Source organism: Oncorhynchus nerka, linkage group LG17, assembly GCF_034236695.1.
Source record: "Oncorhynchus nerka isolate Pitt River linkage group LG17, Oner_Uvic_2.0, whole genome shotgun sequence".
Taxonomy (NCBI): Eukaryota; Metazoa; Chordata; class Actinopteri; order Salmoniformes; family Salmonidae; genus Oncorhynchus; species Oncorhynchus nerka.
In genome coordinates this window covers 34,523,500-34,547,819 of record NC_088412.1, presented here as the reverse complement: position 1 = coordinate 34,547,819, position 24,320 = coordinate 34,523,500, and the positions used below count along the sequence as shown (strand labels likewise).

The window sequence follows — 24,320 nt, the reverse complement described above, 5'->3', positions numbered from 1 at the left end:
GCTAAGATTAGCTTGCAGTTTTTTACGAACGCCCACGAGTCACCACTTAATTCTGGCGCATTATATATTTGAGGAAACATTACGGTTTCATTAATAAAGGCTTAGAGTATGTGAATGTTGCTCATCAAATTGATATTCAGTGTAAAAAAAGAACCCCATCCATCTATGGTTTTAATACTTTATCAACATTGTATTATGTCCAACAGGATGTAATGTTGCTACATATTACCACATTTTCAAAATAATGTAATATTATTGTACATGTAGAAAAAGTCTTAAAACAGACACCACAGTTTATATTAATCTATTTTTTATTACCTTTATTTAACTAGGCAAGTCAGTTAAGAACAAATTCTTATTTTCAATGACGGCCTAGGAACAGTGGGTTAACTGCCCTATTAAGGGAATGATTAGAGGAATGTGCTGTAGTGCTGATTTTACAGTTAGTAAACTATCATGGTAAACATTTCATGAGACATGACACACAGCCAGGCAGGGACCCATGATAGTTCCCATCTTGGAGGCCTGGCAGGGTCTGGAATGGTACTGGGGCTCCTCACAAGCTGCAGGCCTGCAGCTTCTTGTCAGCCTGCTTCAGAGACACCCAGGTGTTGAGCATGGAGGCTCGCAGTTTGGACCACACCAGGTGGTCACTGAGCCCGAAGATCTGAGCAGCAAACTGGGCCGCAGCTTCTGGGGAGAGGACGGTGGAGCAGCCAAGACCTGCGGGAGAGGAGCTCACAGGGTTAAGATAAACACACAGATACAATAAAACGGGAGAATTACCACACATTACTGAATACACACAGCAAGAAAGACCGCATGCAGGGATGTACTCACCGCTTGGCATGCGAAGGGATGACCAGATGTCCTGTGCCCCCCAGTTGGGGGTGATAGGAGGGCAGTTGATGACTGGGTAGACGGTGTTTCCTGACATCACTGGACCAAGGCCGTTGCTTCTGCCCGCCACAGCCACAAACACAGTTGGTACTCCGTCACCTGGGAAAATACTGCACATTAGCTCATCCATCCTAATATAATGTTTTATATTAGATAGCCACTATACTACACAGTTACTCCACATACCAAGCCATTATTTAAAACAATTTCAGAAAAAAATGCATATATCAGAATCTTCCACTCTCAATAAACATATTAAGCAAGCAATGGCTTTTACAATGCATGAACAATCTACATAGAGGGGTAGCTATATTTGTAGAGGTGCCCAGTAAGCTTAGGGCTAAAAGCCTGAGCTCAGCCCACCTTCATATTCAGCTTTGATGCGGAGAGTTTCATCTGGTCCTTTGTGTGCCGAGGTGACTCTGAGGTCACAGGGGATTCCGTAGGAGCCACAGGCCTTCCTGATCTTCTCACAGTGAGCCGTGTCAGAGATGGAGCCCATCAGAACCACCACTCTGCCACTGGCCTGGGGCTCCAGCAGCCGCTAGACAAAAACACACTGCCTGTTAGCCTCTACTGAATGCCTGGACTAACCTATTCCACTACGGGATGTACTTGTACCGGGTCTGCATGTCATTTCAGATTAAAACAAACTTGGTTAATTTGACAGAAGGTGAAGGTCACAAATGGTTCACCTGAGAATGTCTAAGAGATCACACTGGATTGGAACACAATCAACAGACACAACCAGTTAATGTTTAACATTTTCTTTACCCCTTTTTTTCTCCCCAATTGGTAGTAGTTACAGTCTTGTCTCATCGCTGCAACTCCCATACCGACTCGGGAGAGGCGAAGGTCGAGAGGCATGCGTCCTCCGAACCACAACCAAACCTACTGCTTCTCGACACAACGCACATCCAACCCGGAAGCCAGACGCACCAATGTGTCGGAGGAAACACCGTACACCTGGTGATCTGGTCAGCATGCACTGCACCCGGCCCGCCACAGGAGTCGCTAGTGAGCGATGAGACAAGGATATCCCTGCCGGCCAAACCCTCCCTAACCCGGACGACACTGGGCCAATTGTGCGTCGCCCCATGGACCTCCCGGTCAGAGCCTGGGCTCGAACCCAGAATCTCTGGTGGCACAGCGATGCAGTGCCTTAGACCACTGCGCTACCCGGGAGGCCACCAGTTAATGTTAAACTACCTGATTCTCTATCAGTATGGTATGTTGATTCAACACAAACACTAGTGCTTGTCCTCCTGATAACAGATACAGCTGGTCAGCTTAGGCTCTTTTAGGCTAGAGAGCAAAAGGGCACAGGAGTAGTGGGATACACAAGGTTAGCTTACCTTCACGCTTTCAGAGACCCACTCAAAGTTCCTCTTCACCATCTGCATAGCTTCAGGAGTCACCTCCTTCAGGTCCCGGTACACCTGCAGAGAAGAGGAGAGCACACAGGTTTACACTACAGCTAATGTGGTGTAACTCAAAAAATGTGGTTAAATAACAGCAACATTAGATTTTTTCCATAAAGGGATGGCAGGATGGGAGAATTGAACAGAGCAATGCGGGAGATCACCTCACCTGTTTGTCTTTCTGCTGACTCCGATCTCCCGCTGGCCACAGCCTCCAGGAGTCATTGTCAATCACGTCAGCAAGCACTATCTCTTTAGTGCTCACATTCACACCAAACTCAATCTGTCAACAACAAAAAAATACAAAAAAACATTCAAAAGCAATGTTTTACGGGAAGACATTAAATTCAACATGCCCCAACATGACTTTCACATCTAGCTTGTAGCACTGTGCTACCCCACATGACCAGCAGAGGGCGGCGCTGAGCTGCATACCTTCATGTCCACAAGGGTGCAGTTCTGGGTGGCCCAGGCCCTCTCCAGGACCTCAAAGATGGCCACAGTGCTGCGGTTCATGATGTCCACCTCACAGCGGCCAATGGTGAGCCCAGCCAGAGATAACTTAGTCTCCAGCAGCTGCTCCTCTGACCATTGAGGATCATTGTTGGCATCGTCCTGGGACAAACACAAATGGTGACCAAGATTCATGTAAATTGTAAAACACAGCAATATTTGTATGAAGGAGGATGAGTTGATGCACCTAACTTTCAATGTTGTCCCCTGAGCGGACAATGAATGTGTGCAAATCAAACCTGGAAGATTGGATTATGGGAGAGGATGTGTTTCTACTGGGCATGATTGGACAGAGAAATACACACACACACACCTTGAAGAACATTTCCATTTTCAGAGGGTAGAACCTGTAGCCCTCCTTGACCCCTGGGTTCCTCTTGAGAAAGGACCCGGTGGCCACCCTCCGACAGACCCACTCGATTGGAATCATCTCACAGCGGGCCGCCACGAACGCCTTCTCCGACTGCTGCCTCACAAAAGCTGTCTTAATGCCTGAGGGATAGGGACATCACAAGGTCTTACTCAGCCACTGATGATTAAATCAAATGCACTACTACTAAGGCCACGGAGCCAATTAACAGCCAGTCAGATATGCCATTGTCTTAGATGAAGGGGAGGAACGAGGGCTAGAGAGGGACACATTCTGAGTTGCAAGGACTTCATTTCCACAGTTAGGCTTACAACATTTATTTAAAAATAAACGCCAACATGGGAGTTATTTCTGATCAAGTAGTGTTTATTAACAGACTACTGTGATTCCAATGTCAAACACAGGAATGTAACATGGCCTGGATACTCAGGACAGCTGGCCACTGTGCTCAGTTACAGACAGAACAATCCCTGATAATAGCTGTTCGATTGCATTCTAGCCTGCAGACGAATCCATTCATGAATTGTTGGCACACTTAAAATGTCCCAGGACAATGTATATTTCTCACAGGTCCAATAAGCTTTCGAATTGATTACCAAAAAATCGGATGTTCTCGACACTCGAAAGGATGAGAGGGCACATCTAAAGAAAGTATCACAAGCACCCACACATGCATACATTGCCAAACTAATCATTACATTTACATGTCATTAGCATTTACCAACTTGCATAATTGATAACAGTGTAGCCTGACGACTCACCGGCCTCCTGCAGCAACTTGAAAACACAGCTCGTGGTTCTGTTTGCTATCGCGGCCTTGCCCTCCATCTGGTCCTTCCTCGCTGCATTCCCTGCTGTGATTTGGTCCTTCGACTGGACCAAAACATGGCCTGGCTCATCCGCGAGTTCGAAAATCTGCTTGGTCTTTCCCTCGTTTAGTTTCTGTCCCAGTTTCAGCTCTTCAAAACCAGAAAACAAAGAAACAGTGAGTAACCCCAAATATTGCTTAATCGATTTTTACGATAAACGCGTGTTGACAGTAGACATCTGATTGAATCATCATTTCAACTATCCATCTTCAAATTACTTGATGGGCCCTTTTGCAAATGAACAAACATAAGTAATAGGCCTACAAGTTGTACTTTGGTGGAAAACATACCTGATGGAGACGCCATGTTGGAAGACGATCTGCAACCCTGAAAAGTAAAGCAAGCAAAAATAGATTAAATCAAGTGTGGGAAATGTACACCCAAAATATCTTGTTTATAATTTTCGCAACTTCACCCGCAACCCGTAGAAAAGTCAGCACAGAAAGAGGACTCTGCACTGTGCGAGTTCGTTGTGCATGGCCTGGTTCACTGGGTGGGCGGGGTTTGTTGATTTAGACGCGGTCAAAGTAATGAAGGCCTCTCCACGTGGGGGGAAGTTATGCCTCATCACTACATATATCAGCGATACAATGGCTTATTTGTCTGAAATGCCAAGTGTCGTTTTTTGATTAGTATCTCTTGAATACTTTCAAATAAATCTCATTGCACCTTTATCACACACAAAAAAAAACAGGGCGAATGATTGGAAATCTTGGACTTAGCTGACATTATCAGGCAGTCATCAAATCTATATACTTTTTTTTCGTTTGTAAATTGTCGGCCTAGTACTTTCGCAATCTGCCACGGATGATTCCGGCTTGTCAGGGGCTGTCAACTCGATGTAAACGTTACATTTTAGCAAGTCAATTCAATAGGCTTCATAGCAAGCATCCCCATTTTGTAGCCCTGTACTAGGTTGAGCCCGTCTGTGTGTAGACGCTAACCAACAAGAGGAAGCATACTTTCCCGCGAGCTCTATTTTTAACACGTGGTCAGTGTGTAAAACGTGGAATTGCACTGCTCTGAGTGTGAAGTATACAAGCTGAGACGCGCAGGGACTGAAGAATGAGCGAGTTCGAAGAATCTGGCATCGGAGAAGAGTGCGGAGTATTTGGCTGTGTTGCAGCAGGGGAATGGCCAACACAACTAGAAGTTGCCAAAGTGTTAACTTTGGGTCTTGTAGCGCTACAGCACAGGTGAGTTGATGTTTTCTAGCTAGCACGTTTACATAGCGCCGTCAACTATTTTGTATACTCATCCGCTAAGCACAAATTCCGATTATCTTTCCCATAATTGATTATACACTTACTTGCTTTTATCAAACCCTCAACCCCATTATGCAACTTTCACTGAGAAAATACATTGGAGGGAGCGGTCCATTTCTCAGAACACATGATGTGACGTCAAACTTTCTTGATCACTTCTTGCTAAATTGGACATTTTAAGTGTTACTTTGTTTCCCGTGAAAGTATGGACATCTCGTCCTTGGATTCCAGACTAGCGCTGATACATTTCTCCAATGGAGACTCAACTCAATATATTTCGTGAAGGTATTGTGTACCACGACTTTCAGACTCTTATTGTATACAACAGTCAACTGGTTACTATGATGCTAAAACATACTTTTTCACATTCTGACGCCTACCTGTTTTTCTCGGAATGAGTCAGAGGCTGCCATGGAACAGACTGAGTTGATCTCTATAATAGGAATGTATTGATCCTCCTCTTTGTACTGGAAGTCAATACTCTCAGCACAGCTGCCCCCAGTGTCATGCCTTTTCACAGGTCTATGTGTATCTATAAAACAAGGAATCGATAGGGTCAGTACATCAGAGATTGAGTTGAGGGGTTAAATGAACACATGGGTTGTGTTCATATAGGCAGCCCAATTCTGATATTTTTTCCACTAATTGGTCTTTTGACCAATTTGGATCTGACCAAATATCTGATGTGGTTGATCAAAAGACCAATTTAGTGGAGAAAACAAATATCAGAATTGGGGCTGCCATGATGTACAAAAGAGCTATCTGGCGCAGATTCTTGACCGTGGTCCTCTCAAATTGATCGTGCTAATGTGCTCGAAGAATATTTCAAAATGTGTACAAAAGAATGTGATCTCTTCAGATTTTGATGACAGATTGTGATCTTGATTTGACTGAAAACACTGTTCTACTTTTTGAACAGATGGGACACACATAAGCCATATTGCAGTTTTGTAAAGGCCAATGTTGTAGCCTTTTCTCAGCAGTTTCCTGACTCCTTACCAACCCACCCTCTCGTGATTTGATTAGGAGACTCCTTGGCAAGTCACTGGACTGACTCACCCAGTCACACTGTCCATCATTAGTCTGTTACTGAGCCTTTGGTCATGTGTGGATTTTAAAATGAGATAAGACATTCTCGTGATGTGACAAACATAATTGTTGATGGAGGAGGTACAATTTAACCTTGATCCAATGCTTTCCTCTTCAGCCCTCTTTTTGCTGTCGCGTCCTCTCTTTTATCCATCTCGGCATTGCCTGTAAGAAACCAATAGGCACATGACAAATCAGTGTTAATGCACAATATCAGAACCTCTTTTCCTTCACCAAGTTCTGCTGTCTCCGACTACCAGCTTTGGGGCTGATGGGGGTTCATTTTTAATCTGAGAAATTAGCTTGTTATAGGCTATAACATAGAGATGTGGGATATGTCTGAAGATGTAATGGCTTGTTTGTTATCTTTTATATGGTCACCACTAAATTATATTGAGTGACCTTCGGTTTATCTACAATTGCTATCTGAGTCACTTTTTTTTTTTTTTTTTTTACCTGTGTATGCTCGTTTGTCCTCATTCCTGGGGATAACCTCGTAACTTTGAGCTGTGTAAGAGTTAACTGGACGAGTCCTTTCTTCATGTCCCATTCTTGCAGTTGCTCTATCTGATGACATGAAAATGGCATCTTTGCCATCCTCGTACCCCATCATGGCCGCCCCAGCCAAAATGGCACCAGCCTCTGTTTGTTCCTCATATCTCATGGCAGGTCCACTATCCGACCTGGTCAAAATGGCATCCACCTCATCATAGAACCTCATAAGGTGGCGCGGGTCCGTGCCGTCAGCCCTTCCCCTCTGTAAGGAGCGGTACAGGTACTTGAGGTTCTTGTATTTGGTGTGACACTGCTTCCAGTCACGCTCCACCCCTTGCTGCAGTAGTCGGCAGGAGATCTGCACAAAGATGTCCCTCTTCCTGGTGGAGCTCTGCAGCTGCCTGCACACGCCCTCTTCAGACCACACCTGGATCAGTGCACGCACCTCCTGGTCACTCCAGTTCCGTCCTGTGTCGGACACCGTTACCACGTGGAACTGCTCGGCGCTAGACTGGTCCAGTGGTGATATGTGGGCCTCTATTAGGGTGGGAGACAGAATAGTGAGTGGGCAACGGGCATAGCTGTTAAATTTCAGAAGGCATTTCTGCTGTAGGTTATTTGATTACACATACCTAATTCCCTTTGATTTGGGTCTGTGTCCAGCTCATAATCGTCACTATTGTCATCTGAAAGAGACATTTGTTCCAGGACTGTAAAAAGTAGAACTAAGACTAGGCAATGTACTCATTCAGTATCATCATTCATTAAAACCTCACCATCAATCTCAATGACCAGGTCTCCTGCAGGTGCTGTTGACTGTGTCTGACCTCCAAGAGTTTCCAGCCTCCCAGCTCCCTGGTCAACATCAGGTCCTCTCCTCTGCATATCATGGGTCCCATCCTTCCCATCAAGTCCCCTGTCCAGCAATATGGCCTCCAATTCGTCGAAGAATTTCATGTACCTTCCTGGGCCACTGCCGCTGCTGCCTGCAGCGGCCTGGGCGCTCTTGGCCATCTTGTACTCATACTTGAGGTTCTTATATTTTGTGCGGCATTGTTTCCAGTTGCGCACCACTCCGAAACCTCTTTGCATGCGGCGGGCCATCTCCTGGAAGATGGCCTTGTTGCGTAGCGTCCCTTTCAGACGCTGCCGGACGTGGCGGTCAGACCAGACGCACAGCAGAGCCCGCACCTCCTCATCTGTCCAGTGGCGGCCCCCCTCCGGGCCCACGCATTGGGCGTAGGGGAGAGCCCCATGAAGAATCTGACCCGGGACTCCTAAACGAACACACACATACGCTTACATTTTTAAAGGAATGTGAATCAAGGGATACTTTTTTGATATGGTCTGTTACAGATACTCAGTAATCCTTTTTCTAGGCTACTGGTATGTGACTCCAGTTGTGTCCGAGTCAACATCTTGGTCACAGAGCAGCCTCTGAGGCTTCTTATTTAGATGAGGAATCATTTAAAGACTGCTAGTTAGACTACTGCTGCATATACTAAACAACTTAAGATTTGGTACTACATTTATTAGGCATAGTCTATGGTCCACTGTTTTTCTGACATTATCTTAACAATCCTTCACTCACAGCTAGTGTGTTGGGATGCCGCAGATCGTTTTATTTCATTGCTTCCTATAACCTACGCCAATTGCTATATACTCTAATTGTTTCAAAGTTTCCGTATACAAATATTTTGTAAGCACTTGTATATTTCTCTCCCAATATAACACTGTTCCTGTAACTCCGAGTTACCTTCCTGCATTGTGACTAAGGAAGAGTGGGCCTCTTTCTCACTGGTCAGATCCTCCTCCTCTTCCACCAAGTCACTTGGGGTCATTTGGGTGTCCATCATGGCTGCTGCCCCCTGATTGTAGTTGTTGAATGTGCCTGGTGATTCAGCCTTCCTGGCTTGCAGTCCCAGCCTCCTGCACTGGGCTTGACACTCCCTCCAGTCCCGCAGCACGCTGAGCCCTCTCAGCTGCTCTGAGATGCATTCAAATGTGGCTCTGCTGCTGACGCCTGAATGCTGAGCTGCTCCCAGCTCCCCCCACACTGACAGAAGAGCCAGCACCTCCGCTTCCCCCCACTGACCTGCTGCTCCTGTCTCCTCTACCTCTACCGTCTCTTCTTCACCTCTTCTTTGTCTCCCTGCTCCTCTCTCCATGTTTGAGCTGACCTGGAAACGCTTCTTTCTCTCCCAGCCCCCCTTCCTCTGCTGCCCGGTTCCCTAGGCAACCAGGCGTTTAAGCCTGAGAGGAACGCCCACGCAGCCTCACTACTGGCTTAAGCTTTGTGATGTGGGGGAGGGATGGACTGTAATCCGAGAAGCAGCTTGGCAAATCGTCTGCAGCGCAAGGCCACTCCATATAAGGAAACTCCACTGCAGATACACACAACCCCCCCCTTACACCACTTCTCCTTCACCAAACGGTTTAGTCTGCCCCAAGGCATTATGCATGCATAAAAGCTGGCCTCAAACATGTTGCATCAAGCAAAGTCGAGTAGGTTTGGCTGTAAGAGATTTAAGGACCGCTGTGTCATTGTTGCAAGTGTTTCCACCTCACTAAAACTCATTCAAGCAATCTATTTGTTTTTGTTTTACCTAGGGGTCAGGAAAGTGCTGGGATTGTCACAAGCAATGGAGTCAACCCACCAACGTACAACACCCTCAAGGTACAAATGTGTGACAAACAGAACCATTCAGTATGGAAACATGAAAGAGAAATGGCTACAATCCTACTCATTCTAGATTACAAAGATACTCAACTTGTCCTCTAATTTACACAACATCCCATCAGTTGCCTCAAACTAGGCATAATACTAACACCCCCCCCCCCCCCCCCCCCCCAAACAGCAAAACACATTTTTAAACCCTTCCATCTGTGGAAGTTTCAGTCCTATTAGTTAACTAAAATCTCAGAAGTACAAGGAGAGAACACACTAGAAATGAGACACTTGTAGCATAAAAACAGGCATGTGATATCATCACTATCAAAGCTTTACTAGTCACAGTTTGGCTACATTTGTATTTTTAATGCACAGGGTTTCAGGAGAGCAAAGTTCAGTGGGTGTGTACCCAAGATGTCCCTGTCTGCCTATGTGTTGTGATTCGCTACGTCTCTTCCCAACTCAGGGAATGGGCTTAGTGAACAACGCCTTCCCACCTGAGAACCTTCTGAAGCTGCGCTACGGTAACCTGGGCATCGGGCACACGCGCTACTCCACCACGGGCATCTCTGAGCTGCAGAACTGCCAGCCCTTTGTGGTGGACACACTGCACGGCAAGATCGCTGTGGCACACAACGGGGAGCTGGTCAATGCAGCCGCACTGCGTAAGAAGGTGGGTTGTGCTGTCATATCCACCGACCGTGTGTGTTTTTTTGTTTTAAAGGTACATTACTGTGTGTGTTATGTGTATGGCAGGTGATGCGTCACGGCGTGGGCCTGTCCACCAGCTCAGACAGTGAGCTCATCACCCAGCTGCTGGCTCTGACTCCACCCATGGAGGAGCTGGATGCCCCTGACTGGGTGGCCAGGTTGGTTCTAGAACCTTCTATTCTAATAATACCCCCATCTCCTCTTTTACCTCCTGTGACACTCTTCTTCATCTTGATTGATTGTTTATTCTCGCCATTGCAGGATAAAGAACCTGATGCATGAGACCCCGACATCCTACTCGCTGCTGGTGATGTACATAGATGTGATCTATGCTATCCGTGACCCGTATGGAAACAGACCCCTCAGTATTGGGCGCCTCGTCCCCATTTCTAAACTCCACACTGCAGGTATTTTTGGTCCTTAGCGCTGCATGGTATTTTTGGATCTCTTGATTTGTGCATTATCTATGAGCAGGGTTACTAATCTATAATCAAATATACTGGCACCCTTGCACTTTGCAATGGAGCAGAGTGTTCTCTTTTCAAAACTGGTTGAATGGCAGGTAAGATAAATTACACATGAATGAGAATCACTTGCCTTCATTTGAATTTTGAATAATTTAGTTCAGGCCATTGTTCACTTTCAGTCAAAATTTAAATTTCAATATAGAATTTTTCTTTCTTGGTGCTGTGCAGTAGTAAATCAAGCAAATTCACGTGTGAACACCATTTTTATTTTAAAAAGTCTACTCATTTTAGAAGAAATGGTGAATTGTGCAAGGGTGCCACTGCCAATATATTTGACCACAACTGTATAAAGAGGTGGAAGCGGATGGATGATTGACAGGCCATACTCTGTCCACTGTCAGGTGCTGGCGAGGGGGAGACAGAGGGCTGGGTGGTGTCATCAGAGTCCTGCAGCTTCCAGTCCATCGGTGCCAAGTGAGTGCTCTCATCACCATGGTTACCGTTCTCTTATTGCCATGGCAATGTGTGGCTCACAAGCCTCTTTCTGCTCGGTCTGGTCCTCAGGTACTACAGAGAGGTGATGCCTGGAGAGATAGTCCAGATCTCCAAACACGGTGTGAAGTCCCTAAGCATCGTCCCTCGCCCTGAGGGAGACCTCCCTGCATTCTGCATCTTTGAATATGTCTACTTTGCCAGACCAGATTCCATATTTGAAGGTAGGCATATTTAGAAGTTGGCCAGCTAATAACACTAAAACTGATTTAGTACTTAGTCAGTGAGAGTAGTGAATAGTTTGACTGGGAGATTACGGGATACAATGTGTTTTTTTTATTTTTTTTTAACATTTATTTAACTAGGCAAGTCAGTTAAAAAAAACAATAATCTTATTTACAATGACGTCCTACTGGGGAACAATGCCTTGTTCAGGGGCAGAATGACAGATTTTCACCGTGTCAGCTCGGGGATGTGATCCAGCAACCTTTGGGTTACTGGCCCAACGCTCTAACCACTAGGCTACCTGCCTTTGACCTGATGCCAGAGCACCTATAGTTTCCTCCTGGTGTTTCAGGTCAGATGGTGTACACGGTGAGGCAGCGCTGTGGACGCCAGCTGGCCGTTGAGGCCCCTACAGAGGCAGACGTGGTCAGCACTGTGCCCGAGTCTGCTACACCGGCTGCACTGGGATATGCTCAACAGGTGAGGCAGCAAAAACACACTGATCAGGTCTTCTGTCTGCGTTTTCCATGACCATTTTTGTTCTATGTAGTCGCCTATAGGACGTTTTGATAAGTTGCATGTCTTGACTATTCTTTCATATTTTTTTTATGCTGGGTATGTATGCATGTGCTCCTCTTGGGCTTCAGTCTGTACTATGCTGTTCCATCTCTGCAGTCGGGACTGCCGTACGTGGAGGTTCTGTGTAAGAATCGCTATGTTGGGAGAACGTTTATTCAACCAAACACACGCCTCAGGCAGTTGGGGGTGGCCAAGAAGTTTGGGGCACTGACAGACAACTTTACAGGCAAGCGAGTGGTGCTCGTTGATGACTCCATCGTCAGGGGCAACACCATCTCCCCCATAATAAAGCTCTTAAAGGAAGCAGGAGCCACAGAGGTGAGTGGCCCAGAGTTGGATCGTTATCAGCCCCTTTTCTATCAATTATACTGCAGGTAATCTCTCCTTGTTATAATGGCTGAGTACTATACTAAGTTTGGTCTCGCATTGTCTGTAATGACCACTCATTTTGGTTGCTTACCTCCCTCCTATAGGTTCACATCCGTGTTGCCTCACCACCCATCAGGTTCCCATGCTACATGGGCATCAACATCCCCACAAAAGAGGAGCTCATCGCTAACAGGCCAGAGTTTGAGGACATTGCGGGCTACATTGGTGAGATTTGGAACGCTACAAAGTTCATGTTTTTGAGAGTAGTCCCCTCTAGATTCACATTTTGATGTGACTTGAGAAATAGTTGGCTAACACCAGTTGTGTGTGTGTCAAACTGATGTGTTCTGTAGGTGCAACCAGTGTGAGGTATCTGTCGGTTGAGGGCCTGTTATCAGCGGTGCAGGGAGGAATCCCCTCCCTCCAAGGGAAGGATGAGAGGATCAACACCAATGCCAGCAGGAGAGTGGGCCACTGCACCGCCTGCCTCACAGGCAAATACCCTGTGGAACTGGAGTGGTGACCGTTGACCACAACCCTCTCAACAAGTCATCAGACACAGCTGAAGCTGCCATAGATGATCACACCACTGCTGTTTATTGTACTTAACCTTGAATCATTTGGGGGCATTAATGCTGCCATTCTGGCAACACAACCGTATGCATGTCAATGTATTACATTTGAACCCAGCCTTTTCATTCCACGTAAGAGTACATTCCATTGTTACTGAAAAGCAACATTTTGTGAGGTGAAAGTAGCTGTGTTTACAACCCCTTATTTCTATCCTCTCATGGGAGAGATGTTACAAGTTGCCTTATCAGCTGTAAGACGCACAAGACTAAACAATGTTTAGTGGAAACAACTTGCCTTCATTTCATATAGCCAAATATCTTTAAATAGGACAATACATATGCAGACCTGTTTAAAGTAGTTGAATCCTCTGTCTCCCTTATTTACATGAATCCTCCTGTAAAGTACATTTCAGATTATTGTCTATGTTGAACATAATTAGATTTTCCCTATTGTGATATGTAAGAAAATTAAAGTGATAAAATAAATCCATACAGCCAAAAAAAAAATCAAACTTATTTTATTACAAAGTAATTTAGTATGTATTTTATGCATCTATCCATTCAAAAAACAGTTATTGTTATCCCACGGGGGCATAAAAAGACCTTGTGTGAACACTGTTCATTGTAACAAATGAGTAATTGGAACATCAGAACTGTTTTAAAAGCTGATATATAAAACAGCAACATATTTAACAGTCAGGCATATCATCTAGAGGTGCAGGCCGACATCATTTATACAGAAGCTGTCTCCTAGAGAAACTGGGGAAAGAAGGGAGGCTGGTTAACATGAAACAAAATGAATCTTCTATGAAAGATTAACGACAACACAGAACAGACTGAATAAGGTCATGGTTACCTTGGCGAACAGCCACATTGGCACTCTGCCTTGACAGGTGACTTTCCTGGGGGGAGAAATGGTCTCAACTGAATACATTCATTGCGGTGGTCAAAGTTCCGAATGTTATTTTCCAAGAAACAAAGCAAACGAACCTGGATGAATCCCTGCAAATCCGTTGTATTTCGCTCTCTAAAACAGGAGACAGGACAGCAATGTTACAAAATATAAGGAAACAAAATACTGGTATTCTGTATGTACATTGTTTCTGTGGAAGACCCTTACACAAGCAGGAGAGGGCTGATCAACATGCAGGCCAGACCAGGAGCCTGCAGCTTTCCTGACTGCTGCGTCTGAGTGGTGATGGGGGCTGTGGCGGATCTGAGACAGGCTGGCCCTATGCGGGCTCCAGGTGTGGGAGTCACAGAAGATGTCCCTCTGGGTGGAGGACAAGTGGCTGTCTAAGCGATTCTGGCACCTGATCATTTCTCTCCTCTGGCGGAGAGATCCTGGTGAGTACACGCAGGAGTTGTCTCTGAAGCGTTTGGACTCTGGGGAATGTTTCTGGACCAGCTCCCTGCGACGCTTCCTCATGACAGAGTGGTGAGGAGACAGGGCCAGGGCAGCCAGAGCAGAGGAGGAGGGGCCTCTGGTGGTCTCTGCTCTCCTCTCACACATGCGACAGGAGGGGACCGATTTGCCCTGACACACAAGCTTGTGGTAGAGCTTCTGGAAGTCCTCATCGATCTGCTTAGTGGAGTTCCTTAGACTGATGGATGGGGAGAATGAATCCAGGGAATAATGTCGCTGGAGCTTTGGCTGAGCTGCCCCAGCAGTAGACTCCTGATGGGTGACTCGAAATGAGTGGACTTTCAGTTGGGAGGTACTGCAGGTGTCTAGGTGGTGGAGCTTCCTGGGTGACATCAGAGGACTCTGAAAAGAAGGGGAAAACGCAGGGGAAGATCTGGGTTCCACCGTCACCATGTTTCTCTGATGATATCCAGCAACGCCTGATTTGAGGCTTCTATGGCCAGTGTTAGGAGATGCACGCTGGCCTTCCCAGCTCAGCAGTCTGGCTCTGTAGGGACTCTGTGCTGCTGAGGAGCGGTAGACAGACCTCTCTGTGTCTGAAGACATGTCCATACTGACCACAGGGCGTACTGCTGTGAAAATCCTCTGACTGGGGACGGCACACCTCAGAGATGGGCTGCTCAACCCTCCTGCTGTGGAAGGGCCTTCAGATCTGTCAGGACTGAAGACAAGGGTAGTATACCTAACCCTGGTGGGTGGGGCAGAGGACATAGACACCGTGAAGGTTTGGTTTAGGGGGGCCTCATTTAGCTCAGGGTTCTCCTGTAGGGAGGAGTCTGCAGAGGGAGGGGAGGAGGGAGCGGGGGAGGCTGCAGAGGGAGGGGAGGAGGGAGCGGAGGAGGCTGCAGAGAGAGGGGAGGAGGGAGCGGAGGAGGCTGCAGAGGAGGCTGCAGAGGGAGGGGAGGAGGGAGCGGAGGAGGCTGCAGAGGGAGGGGAGGAGGGAGCGGAGGAGGCTGCAGAGGGAGGGGAGGAGGGAGCGGAGGAGGCTGCAGAGGGAGGGGAGGAGGGAGCGGAGGGAGGGGAGGAGGGAGCGGAGGAGGCTGCAGAGGGAGGGGAGGAGGGAGCGGAGGAGGCTGCAGAGGGAGGGGAGGAGGGAGCGGAGGAGGCTGCAGAGGGAGGGGAGGAGGGAGCGGAGGAGGCTGCAGAGGGAGCGGAGGAGGCTGCAGAGGGAGGGGAGGAGGCTGCAGAGGGAGGGGAGGAGGCTGCAGAGGGAGGGGAGGAGGCTGCAGAGGGAGGAGCAGAGGCGGCAGGACTGGAGCCTGCCGAGGAAGGACAAGAGGAGAAGTCCATCAGTGGAAAGGGGCGAGACGGTTGTCCGTTTCCTGAATTTGTCCGTTTCCTGGGTGACTGCCTCTCTGCTGGCCACTTCTGGAGGATGACCTTGGTCTGTGGAGGAGGATGGGTGCCGTTTGTCCTTTTGAGGTTAAACTTTGGACTCTTGGGGTTACTCACATTCAGTGTGGTGTTCTGAGATGTTGGGAGGATAGATTGGCTAATGTTGAGGTCAGGTTTTCTGTGAGCTGGTCTCAGGGTGCTTTTGAAGGTGCGGTTGAGGTTTCTGTTAGACGACCACCTGAGTCTGTGGTACCTCCTTAGCACCCCTACAGCCGCGTCGGACACATGTTGGCGCCTCCAGGCCTCTCCTATCTGACTGAGCATGCTGGGATACAGCTCCCGTAGAGTGCTCCGTTGACCGCTCAGAGAGCGCTCCAGCTCCCCATCCTGCTCCTCTGGTGCACCCCACATGTTACTTCTAGTCTCATTCACCTTGGAATTGTCCACCCCTGTTGGAGGCGATATAAATCCAATTTATTCATCAGAAATGTCAAAAACAAAAAAAAAGTGCTGCAGTTGTATTTCATGTTAACTTTAAAATGTTCAATTCATAAGTCACTGGGGTTTATGTTGAAATAATTAACGTACAGTGGCTGTTCTCGGCAGCCTGATGCATAACAGAATCGTTACTGGGGGCAGTGACAGCACTCGTGTCTACAGAACCCTCATCGACACAATCACTGCTGGCATCATACTGGTGGTATGAGATGTCCATCTGTTGGAAACCATGAGAAGTACAGTAAGATTTATTTTTCCATATGGTTTTGTTATGTGTAGTCTCTAAACAGATAGATCTGTTCTGCCCACAATCAGTTTTCTGTGTGTGTAGGTCATTACTCCATAGATTAAAAAAAAAATATTACCTTTATTTAACAAGGCAAGTCAGTTAAGAACAAATTCTTATTTTCAATGACGGCCTAGGAACAGTGGGTTAACTGCCTGGCTGCCTAGGCTACCCTGCCGCCCCAGATTGGGAGAACTGCAATTAGATTAAGTAAAAGCAATTTACCTTGAAGTCTCCAGTGGTGTCATGTGGCCTGTGTATTTCAGAAATATCTGAAATAACAAAACATAACTTGAATACAGATTTAGATCAATTGAACAAGTGCACATCTCACAGAGAAACAACATGTTGTAGTTCCCTACCTCCTAGTGACAGCTCTGCCAGCCCAGCATCACTCTAAAGAGAAGGTGGATATAAGAGGTGTGATCCAGGAAGAGATTCCTCAGAAAAAATGTAAAGTCAACATAAACAGAAAATGTACAAAGTGGATGTAAAATAATTAGCCACAGATCATTTACAAACCTTTGACAAGTCCAGCTTTGACAGCGCCAACTCTGACTTGAACATGCAACGGCTCACATCTTCTCCATCCAATGACAGGATACATAAAAAAACAAAACAAGAAAACATCAAGGCATGGAGCCAATTCTTCTGAGTCCAGATGGTTTACCCATCAACATAAAGCTGGCTACTTGTTGTTGACAAGACTAAACAATTACTCTTCAAGCACTGAAGGTCCACAGTGACACCATAAACTGACTTTTGTTTACCTTGGGGAGTTATGTCCTCCAGGTTCACCTCAGTCCCATCATTATGCAGCTTTGAATACTGTTGAGTCAGAAAGAGTAAATACAGGCACATTTGGATGTTTCCCTATAGGGGGGAGGTCAGAGACCTGGCCGTGTGGTGCCAGGATAACAACCTCTCCCTCAATGTGATCAAGACGAAGGACTACAGTCGTGAAGAGGGCACGACAAAGCCTATTCCCCCTCAGGAGACTGAAATTATTTGTCATGGGTCCTCAGATCCTTAAAAGGCTCTACAGCTGCACCATCGAGGGCATCACTGCCTGGTATGGCAATGGCTTGGCCTCCGACCGCAAGGCACTACAGAGGGTAGTGCGTATAGTCCAGTACATCACTGGGGCCAAGTTTCCTGCCATCCAGGATCTCTATACCAGGCGTGCCAGAGGAAGGCCCTAAAAATTGTCAAAGACTCCAGCCACCCCACCCATAGACTGTTCTCTCTGGTACCGCCAAGTCTAGGTCCAAAAGGCTTCTTAACAGCGTCTACCCACAAGCCATAAGACTCCTGAACAGCTAATCAAATGGCTACCCAGACTATTTGCATTGTCGTCGTCCCCCCCCTCTTCTACACTGCTGCTACTTTGTTCATTATCTATGCATAGTCACTAACTCTACCTACATGTACATATTACCTCGACTAACCTGTTATTTTACTGCTGCTCTATTTGTTGTTATTTTTTACTCATCCATTTTTATTTTTTTACTTACTTAACTCTTATTTTTCTTAAAACGGCATTGTTGGTTATTAAGGGCTTGTAAGTAAACATTTCACTAAGGTCTAAACGTGTTGTATTCGGAGCATGTGACAAATAGAATTTGATTTGGTACATACTTGGTAGTCCTGAGTGCCATTGATGAGGGGTGTGCAATGTTGGAGCATTTCGTCCCGTGGCCATAAGGGGGATTGGCGAGAAAGACTAGCTTCTACCAAAGTGAGTCGCTACATACGGTTTGAAAACTGCATCTGCTCTGCTACTACTAGTTAGTTGGCTAACACTAAAAGAGGGTGTCTTTTCTAACTATGATCATCATACAAAATCGTCAGAAGAATACGGTCTACAAAATAAGCAAACTTCTAGTTACAGCCACGGCTCACCGCAGAGTTACACGTTAGCCAACGTTAGCTAAACTAACGTTCCCTAACGTTAACTAGCTACCAGTCCATTTCCACCTACCTTCTGAACGATTCTCTCCAGATGATCAGTGTAAATCTTGACATTGTTCTGAAATTTATTTTTTACGAAGTCGTCCATGTTGTCGGTCTTTATCAATCAAAACACTAAAACGAAAAAAAATGTATTCCCTTTATTTGTTTGCTTCTCTCCGGGTCAAGGGCTCTGACTACCGGAATACAGGTTCGACCGGAAGTCGTTTTTTGTAGCAGGTTAGGATAATTCATGTGGTAGGTTAGGAGACAGGTTTTAGGTTTTATGGTTAGCTAAATTGATCTCCTAACCTGATGCAAAAAGTCCCTTCCGGTCGTAGCTGTACTCCATCTAGTCACGAAAATATATTTAAATTTCCCGCAACAAAATACTGAACTATGATTGGATGTTTCACAATGTGACACGTTTTTTTCTACATGGTGTGATGTCATCTTCATGCGACAAAACATCGACCAGCCAACAACAAAATCAGTAGTTATGTAAAGTAACTATGTAACACGAATTTGATAGTGAATAGCCATACTTTAGATGTTCCGTATTCACCCGGAGATGGCAACGAAAACACTACAAGACATGGTGCTCGCAGCTTCCTCTTTGCATAGTGGCAAAATAGCTGTCACATTTGACAAGGGAATAACAGAAGGAGGTCCTATGTTGCTTTATTACCACGAACTTGTTGCTCTTGGAAATGAATTAACACTTTTTCTACAGATACAGTGTGTGCAAAATACAAGAGCAATTGCATTATATTGTCAGCCAGATATCAACCTTCCTGTGTGGATTCTGGGGTAAGTTTATTATTGGAAATCAAAGCAATTGTCTATTTATACAATAGATGATCTGGAACAGCACCATCCAATTAGCCCAAATTAGATCCATCTCTATGGCAAGATATTATTCACTGCTCTCTTTTTAATGGTGTGCAGATAGCTAATGACTCTCAATGGGGGTTGATCCATTTGATCAGCTGTTGCATACCATAGATTAGTATTACCCAAGTCTACTGTAAGTTCTCGGCTTGGACTACTGTAAACACAGCTCTCAAGGGGATCCTCTGTCTGTCAGCATCCTCCAGTTACCTGCTGCGTATGTACCACTGGACCCAGATGCCCCAGCACTCTTGTCTGCCCGTGTCATGAAGCAGTGTGGGCTGAAGTACTGTGTTCTACAGAGTGACCTGTTGCAGGTAAGAGTGGACTTCACAGAGCATTATGAGAGTGGTTTATATTACAACTGTGGCTTACAATTATGATTACTTCCTGACAGGTTTCACCTTCTGACTATTTGACTCTCTCTTTCCCTAGCAATTCCAGATGGCATTTTCCAACCTCATGTCTATAGAGGTGTGTGCAGTGTGGTCTGCTCACAACCTAACCCTCGTACTAGTACAGCACAGACCAAATGCAGCACGTAAAGAAGAGCCGAATGCTGACCTTTTCACTCCTGCTGCAGTTCCAGAGAGTGCCAGCCAGGGGGCACTGGCATATATATTACACACATCTGGAACCACAGGGCTTCCCAAGACCGTAAGGGTACCACATAAGTGTATAGTGCCCAATATACTGCACCTCCGGTATGTCCCTTTGGTTGGATTGGTGTAATGCATGTATTCCTGTATATCAATGTCCAGATTACTGGTTGCAATGAAGGTTAAGAATTTCATTCAATGTTGTTTGTTAAACAGCATTCTGTCTTTATCTCTTCAGATCTCTGTTTCAGATGACACCAGATGATGTGGTGTTCCTGGCCTCTCCCCTGACTTTTGACCCTTCAGTGGTGGAGATATTTTTGGCGTTGTCATCAGGGGCACGTCTCCTCATCGTCCCCACTGCGATTAAGAGAATGCCCAACAGACTGGCTCATGTGCTGTTTAAGAAACACAAAACGACCGTCTTACAGGTAACTATGACAGTGGGATGAGAGTAACTTATCAAGCCTTTTGTTGCTTTTTGTTGTTGCATGTGCTAATTTTTTTGTCTCCCTCAGGTGACGCCTACTCTGCTTGGGCGTTTTAGAAGGCGTGTGCTACAGGAAGAGGTCCTCTCTGCTGGCTCTTCTCTGCGTGTGTTAGCACTAGGGGGCGAGGCCTGTCCCTCCCTAGCCCTGCTCCGTAGCTGGAGGCAGCAGGGGAACTGCACTCACATCTACAACATCTACGGCATCACTGAGGTTTCCTGCTGGGCCTGCTGCTACCACTTACCAGAGAGCCTCCTGCAGTCTACTGACATGTGAGTGACCACTGAACCCTAAAACCCTGACTGTGGCATCCAACTGCTGCCTAAACCAGCAACTCATTTTATGAACCTTTTATCCAATTCTCTGCACCCTGGACATATAATTGATTTGACTCTGTTGTTTACCGGGATGGATATTTCACAGGGCTGAATCCTCTGTGCCGCTGGGTCCTCCCCTGATGGAGACCACCGTGGAGCTAAGAGATGAGGATGGCTGCGTCATCACTCAGGGGGAAGGACAGGTGTTTATAGGTGGGATGGACAGGGTGTGCCTTCTAGATGACGAGGTGACTGTTGCTCCTGGTACAATGCGGTCCACAGGAGACTGGGTGCAGATTAGAGACACACATCTCTACTTCCTCGGGAGGCGGGACCGACTGGTCAAACGCCATGGACAGCGGCTGCATCTGGACACCTTACAGCAAGTCAGTACCATTTCAGACAGCATGTCATGTCAGGCACATATCACCAATTTTCCTGTGCTATCCCCACCTCCAGTCATTGATCTTTCAATCCTCCATATCCCCCTTCAGGTTGTAATGAGTCTACCCCAGGTGGAGGCATGTGCTGTGGGTCTGTATGAGGGGTCTCGGCTGGTGGCCTTTGTCGTAGCCTGCTCTACGTCTGGAGAACAAAAGGCAACCCATTCCTCCTCCCCTGTAGAGCACCAGGTAGAGCATCTTGAAGAGACTGCCCCCTCAACTAGAGGCCTACAGAAGGCCATCCTCCACAGGTTGTCTCAGGTCCTACCCAGTCACAGTGTTCCAGACACCCTAGTCCTGGTCCCGGCCCTACCACTATCCTCACATGGTGAGTGACACTGTCCTCAGTAGCTGAGCATCGCTAGACTACTGTAGATGCTGCATTCTAAAACATTTTCTATCAGGGTTTTACCATTCGTTTTTTGACCATGGTAGTATCTGAAGTCTGGTGTAAATTAAATGGTGTTTCTTCAGGGAAAGTGTCTATGGGTGAACTTATGAAGATCTACCAGAGACAGAGAGCAGGTTCAGAGTCCCATAGTGCACTGGGGGACATGGAGACACTGAGAGAGAGACTCCAGTCTCTGTGGAGGGTACAGACAAGCCATTATGTTGTTTTATTATGGTCACATACAAGTCAGTATCCCCTTTACATCAAGAGTTTACATATTTGTACCTGTATATTTGTGTGTGTCAGGAGACTTTAGGTCTAACGGAGGATGAAGCCATCCAGGAGGACTCCAACTTCCTGTTAAGTGGAGGCGACTCTCTGCAGGCCCTGCGTCTCTGTGATGACATCACCACTGTCGTTGGAGTGACCTCATCAGGGCTTCTGGAGGTTATCCTGGACGGATCCTTCTCAGACATACTGCGCCATGTTACCATAGCAACACTGGCTTTCCCATCTGAGCACAGCCGGACATCCCATCCTGTGTCCATGAAACGCCTAGCAGACCCTGTCTCCTCAGCACAACCCAAGAGACAGCATACAGACCCCTACTCTACAACAGCTGCAGAATGGCCTCTGGGAGTTGTAGTTTCTTCTTTGAAGAAGGCTGTAAGATGTACAGTGGTAAGGAGAGCAGGGGAGGTTGTAGAGATGGGTCAGTCAGACTCTTTGAGGACCAATGAAAACTCCTACTCAGACTCAGAGGGACCAATCAAAAGAACGAGAAATACACAGGAAAAAGGAGCCAATGAGAGTATAGAATCCAACCACTCCCAGACATTTGGATCCAATAAGTGGACAGAAAGCAACCATTCCCAGGCTGTGGAAACCAATGATCCCAGTGCTAGCAGTGTTACCCCTCCCTCCAGAGAGGCTGGTGGTCTGGGGCTGGTGGTGAGCTGGGAGTCAGACACAGGGAGGTGTGTAGACGCCTCTCCAGTCCTGCTGGTCCAGAGAGGAGCGGACGGGTCCTCAGGAGGCACCAGGGCCACAGTGTTCATTGGCTCCCATTCCCACAGGATGCAGGCCCTGGACCTGACCACCGGGGGTCTGCTGTGGGAAAGGGTTTTAGGGGACAGGATCGAGTCCTCTTCTGCTGTGTCCCAATGTGGAAGACTCGTCGTGGTTGGTCAGTATCCACATAAAGCATCTGCTTTTTTTGGTTATGATAAATTGTTTAGTCTATTCTACTCTACAGTGTATATTTGGGGGCGGCAGGTAGCCTAGTGGTTAGAGCGTTGGACTAGTAACCAAAATGTTGCTGGATCGAATCCCCGAGCTGGCAAGGGTAAAATCTGTAATTCTGCCCCTGAACAAGGCAGTTAAACCACTGTTCCTAGGCCGTCGTTGTAAATAAGAATTTGTTCTTAACTGACTTGCCTAGTTAAATAAATAAATATTGAGGGTCTATGTTGTGTGTTTGTTCTCAGGGTGCTATGATGGTGGTGTGTATTTCCTGTGTGTGGAGTCTGGGGAGACACAGTGGGTGTTTGAGACTGGAGACGCAGTGAAGAGCTGTCCTACTGTGGACCCTCTCACAGGCCTAGTGATGGTGGGGTCGCATGATGGCCACGTCTATGCCCTCGACCCACAGGTGTGTGTATGTGCATACCTTTCCAGTGTAAATCTTGCATCACATGCTTAATAGTTATGTGTTTTTGTGTGTATTCTAGGTTCGGCAGTGTGTTTGGAAGCGCCACTGTGGGTGTGGGGCGGTGTTCTCCTCACCCTGTCTCCACCCCTCTCTCAGGCAGCTGTATGTAGCCACCCTCGGAGGACATCTCCTCTGTCTCAATCCTGTGAGTGTCCATGCTTCCTTACCTGCACAAATTGCACTTAGTAGTAATACCCGCGCTTGTTTACTGACATGGGCTCAGAAGCACTAGCACTGTTTGAGTGAAGACAACCGACTGACTCAACGTTTTTCTGTTAGGACACTGGTGCTGTCCTGTGGACATATTCCAGGAAGACTCCATTCTTCTCCTCACCAAGCTGCTCCTCAGGTCACATCATCATCGGCTCTGTGGATGGAAACATCTGCTGCTTCAGTCACACAGGGGAAATGGTGAGAGGAAGACCTGGCACTAAGATAATGGCCGTTTAGTGTCTTTATCATCTTCATTTTCCTCACTGAAGTGTTTCATTTGTTTTAATGCTTTGTGTTTTCGCAGGTCTGGCAGTATGTGACCAATGGACCAGTTTTCTCATCCCCCTGCATCACACCAGACAAGCAGAGGGTTGTGTGTGGGTCACATGACGGGTGTGTGTACTGTCTGAACTGTACTGACGGCTCATTGGTGTGGCGCTATCAGACCCCCAGCAGGGTGTACTCCAGCCCCTGTGTGTTTGACGGGTCAGCCTGGGGTAAGGAGGGTACATTGGTCGGCCTGGCCTCCACAGACGGGACCCTGTGTATTCTGGATGGAGAGGATGGGACCTTGAGAGCATCTCTCTCTCTGCTCGGGGAGCTGTTCTCCTCTCCTGTGGTGTGGGAGCGCTCCCTGGTGGTGGGATGTCGCAATGACTTTGTGTATTGTGTGGCGCCGACAGGGGAGCTCAAATAGATTCCTGAGATATGATATTGTGTTTTTGTACCCTCTTATAATATTAAAGAATAAGATAGGAAACAAA

General features: G+C 46.8%; 4 protein-coding genes across 6 annotated transcripts; 2 read left to right on the top strand and 2 right to left on the bottom strand.

The window, feature by feature from the left end:
* Window positions 1–166: 166 nt before the first annotated feature.
* Window positions 167–9,105, bottom strand: paics (phosphoribosylaminoimidazole carboxylase, phosphoribosylaminoimidazole succinocarboxamide synthetase). Of its 2 annotated transcripts, XM_029686449.2 has the most exons (15): window positions 8,679–9,105; window positions 7,699–8,199; window positions 7,555–7,608; window positions 6,884–7,459; window positions 6,521–6,592; window positions 5,719–5,870; window positions 4,364–4,400; window positions 3,966–4,163; window positions 3,148–3,326; window positions 2,757–2,936; window positions 2,491–2,604; window positions 2,256–2,339; window positions 1,264–1,444; window positions 841–999; window positions 167–723 (listed from the first exon to the last, which is right to left on the bottom strand). In XM_029686449.2, the coding sequence occupies exons 1-15, from the start codon at window positions 9,088–9,090 to the stop codon at window positions 557–559; spliced, it is 3,066 nt and encodes a 1,021-aa protein (XP_029542309.1). In that variant the 5' UTR covers window positions 9,091–9,105; the 3' UTR covers window positions 167–556. The 2 variants fall into 2 exon arrangements, with proteins under 2 accessions (XP_029542309.1, XP_029542310.1); XM_029686450.2 differs by lacking the exons at window positions 5,719–5,870; window positions 6,521–6,592; window positions 6,884–7,459; ... (1 more) ...; window positions 7,699–8,199; window positions 8,679–9,105 and adding an exon at window positions 4,489–4,577.
* ppat (phosphoribosyl pyrophosphate amidotransferase) lies at window positions 5,012–13,498 on the top strand. The gene is made up of 11 exons (XM_029686451.2): window positions 5,012–5,269; window positions 9,533–9,599; window positions 10,060–10,266; window positions 10,350–10,462; window positions 10,566–10,711; window positions 11,173–11,245; window positions 11,336–11,487; window positions 11,841–11,968; window positions 12,164–12,385; window positions 12,541–12,661; window positions 12,790–13,498. The coding sequence occupies exons 1-11, from the start codon at window positions 5,139–5,141 to the stop codon at window positions 12,957–12,959; spliced, it is 1,530 nt and encodes a 509-aa protein (XP_029542311.1). The 5' UTR covers window positions 5,012–5,138; the 3' UTR covers window positions 12,960–13,498.
* A 12-nt stretch (window positions 13,499–13,510) lies between these two features.
* On the bottom strand, window positions 13,511–18,831 carry si:dkeyp-117h8.4 (uncharacterized protein LOC572032 homolog). Its single transcript, XM_029686454.2, has 10 exons — window positions 18,535–18,831; window positions 17,324–17,381; window positions 17,076–17,134; window positions 16,916–16,949; window positions 16,779–16,825; window positions 16,358–16,484; window positions 14,129–16,218; window positions 13,999–14,035; window positions 13,865–13,910; window positions 13,511–13,767 (listed from the first exon to the last, which is right to left on the bottom strand). Exons 1-10 carry the CDS (start codon window positions 18,610–18,612, stop codon window positions 13,737–13,739), a joined length of 2,607 nt encoding a protein of 868 aa, XP_029542314.2. The 5' UTR covers window positions 18,613–18,831; the 3' UTR covers window positions 13,511–13,736.
* Window positions 18,832–18,877: 46 nt separating this feature from the next.
* aasdh (aminoadipate-semialdehyde dehydrogenase) lies at window positions 18,878–24,320 on the top strand. 2 transcript variants are annotated; one of them, XM_029686446.2, is made up of 13 exons: window positions 18,878–19,313; window positions 19,591–19,711; window positions 19,830–20,098; window positions 20,232–20,424; window positions 20,512–20,753; window positions 20,905–21,184; window positions 21,293–21,569; window positions 21,716–21,834; window positions 21,939–22,818; window positions 23,120–23,283; window positions 23,363–23,488; window positions 23,623–23,754; window positions 23,861–24,320. In XM_029686446.2, exons 1-13 carry the CDS (start codon window positions 19,054–19,056, stop codon window positions 24,251–24,253), a joined length of 3,456 nt encoding a protein of 1,151 aa, XP_029542306.2. In that variant the 5' UTR covers window positions 18,878–19,053; the 3' UTR covers window positions 24,254–24,320. The 2 variants fall into 2 exon arrangements, with proteins under 2 accessions (XP_029542306.2, XP_029542308.2); XM_029686448.2 differs by lacking the exons at window positions 18,878–19,313; window positions 19,591–19,711 and having other exon boundaries at window positions 19,836–20,051.

Excerpts from the sequence above, each read along its gene's own strand:
- ppat (XM_029686451.2), top strand. The coding sequence starts at position 5,139 with ATGAGCGAGTTCGAAGAATCTGGCATCGGAGAAGAGTGCGGAGTATTT. Across the intron at positions 9,600-10,059 it reads CAACGTACAACACCCTCAAG|GGAATGGGCTTAGTGAACAA; the intron begins GTACAAATGTGT and ends TTCCCAACTCAG. Across the intron at positions 10,267-10,349 it reads CAGCCGCACTGCGTAAGAAG|GTGATGCGTCACGGCGTGGG; the intron begins GTGGGTTGTGCT and ends TGTGTATGGCAG.
- paics (XM_029686449.2), bottom strand. The coding sequence starts at position 9,090 with ATGGAGAGAGGAGCAGGGAGACAAAGAAGAGGTGAAGAAGAGACGGTA. Across the intron at positions 6,593-6,883 it reads GGACAAACGAGCATACACAG|GCAATGCCGAGATGGATAAA; the intron begins GTAAAAAAAAAA and ends GGTTTCTTACAG. Across the intron at positions 2,605-2,756 it reads GCACCCTTGTGGACATGAAG|ATTGAGTTTGGTGTGAATGT; the intron begins GTATGCAGCTCA and ends TGTTGTTGACAG.
- si:dkeyp-117h8.4 (XM_029686454.2), bottom strand. The coding sequence starts at position 18,612 with ATGGACGACTTCGTAAAAAATAAATTTCAGAACAATGTCAAGATTTAC. Across the intron at positions 17,382-18,534 it reads TGGAGAGAATCGTTCAGAAG|TATTCAAAGCTGCATAATGA; the intron begins GTAGGTGGAAAT and ends CTGACTCAACAG. Across the intron at positions 17,135-17,323 it reads GGAGGACATAACTCCCCAAG|ATGTGAGCCGTTGCATGTTC; the intron begins GTAAACAAAAGT and ends TGGATGGAGAAG.
- aasdh (XM_029686446.2), top strand. The coding sequence starts at position 19,054 with ATGTTCCGTATTCACCCGGAGATGGCAACGAAAACACTACAAGACATG. Across the intron at positions 20,099-20,231 it reads CCCAATATACTGCACCTCCG|ATCTCTGTTTCAGATGACAC; the intron begins GTATGTCCCTTT and ends TTATCTCTTCAG. Across the intron at positions 21,570-21,715 it reads CCTACCACTATCCTCACATG|GGAAAGTGTCTATGGGTGAA; the intron begins GTGAGTGACACT and ends GTGTTTCTTCAG.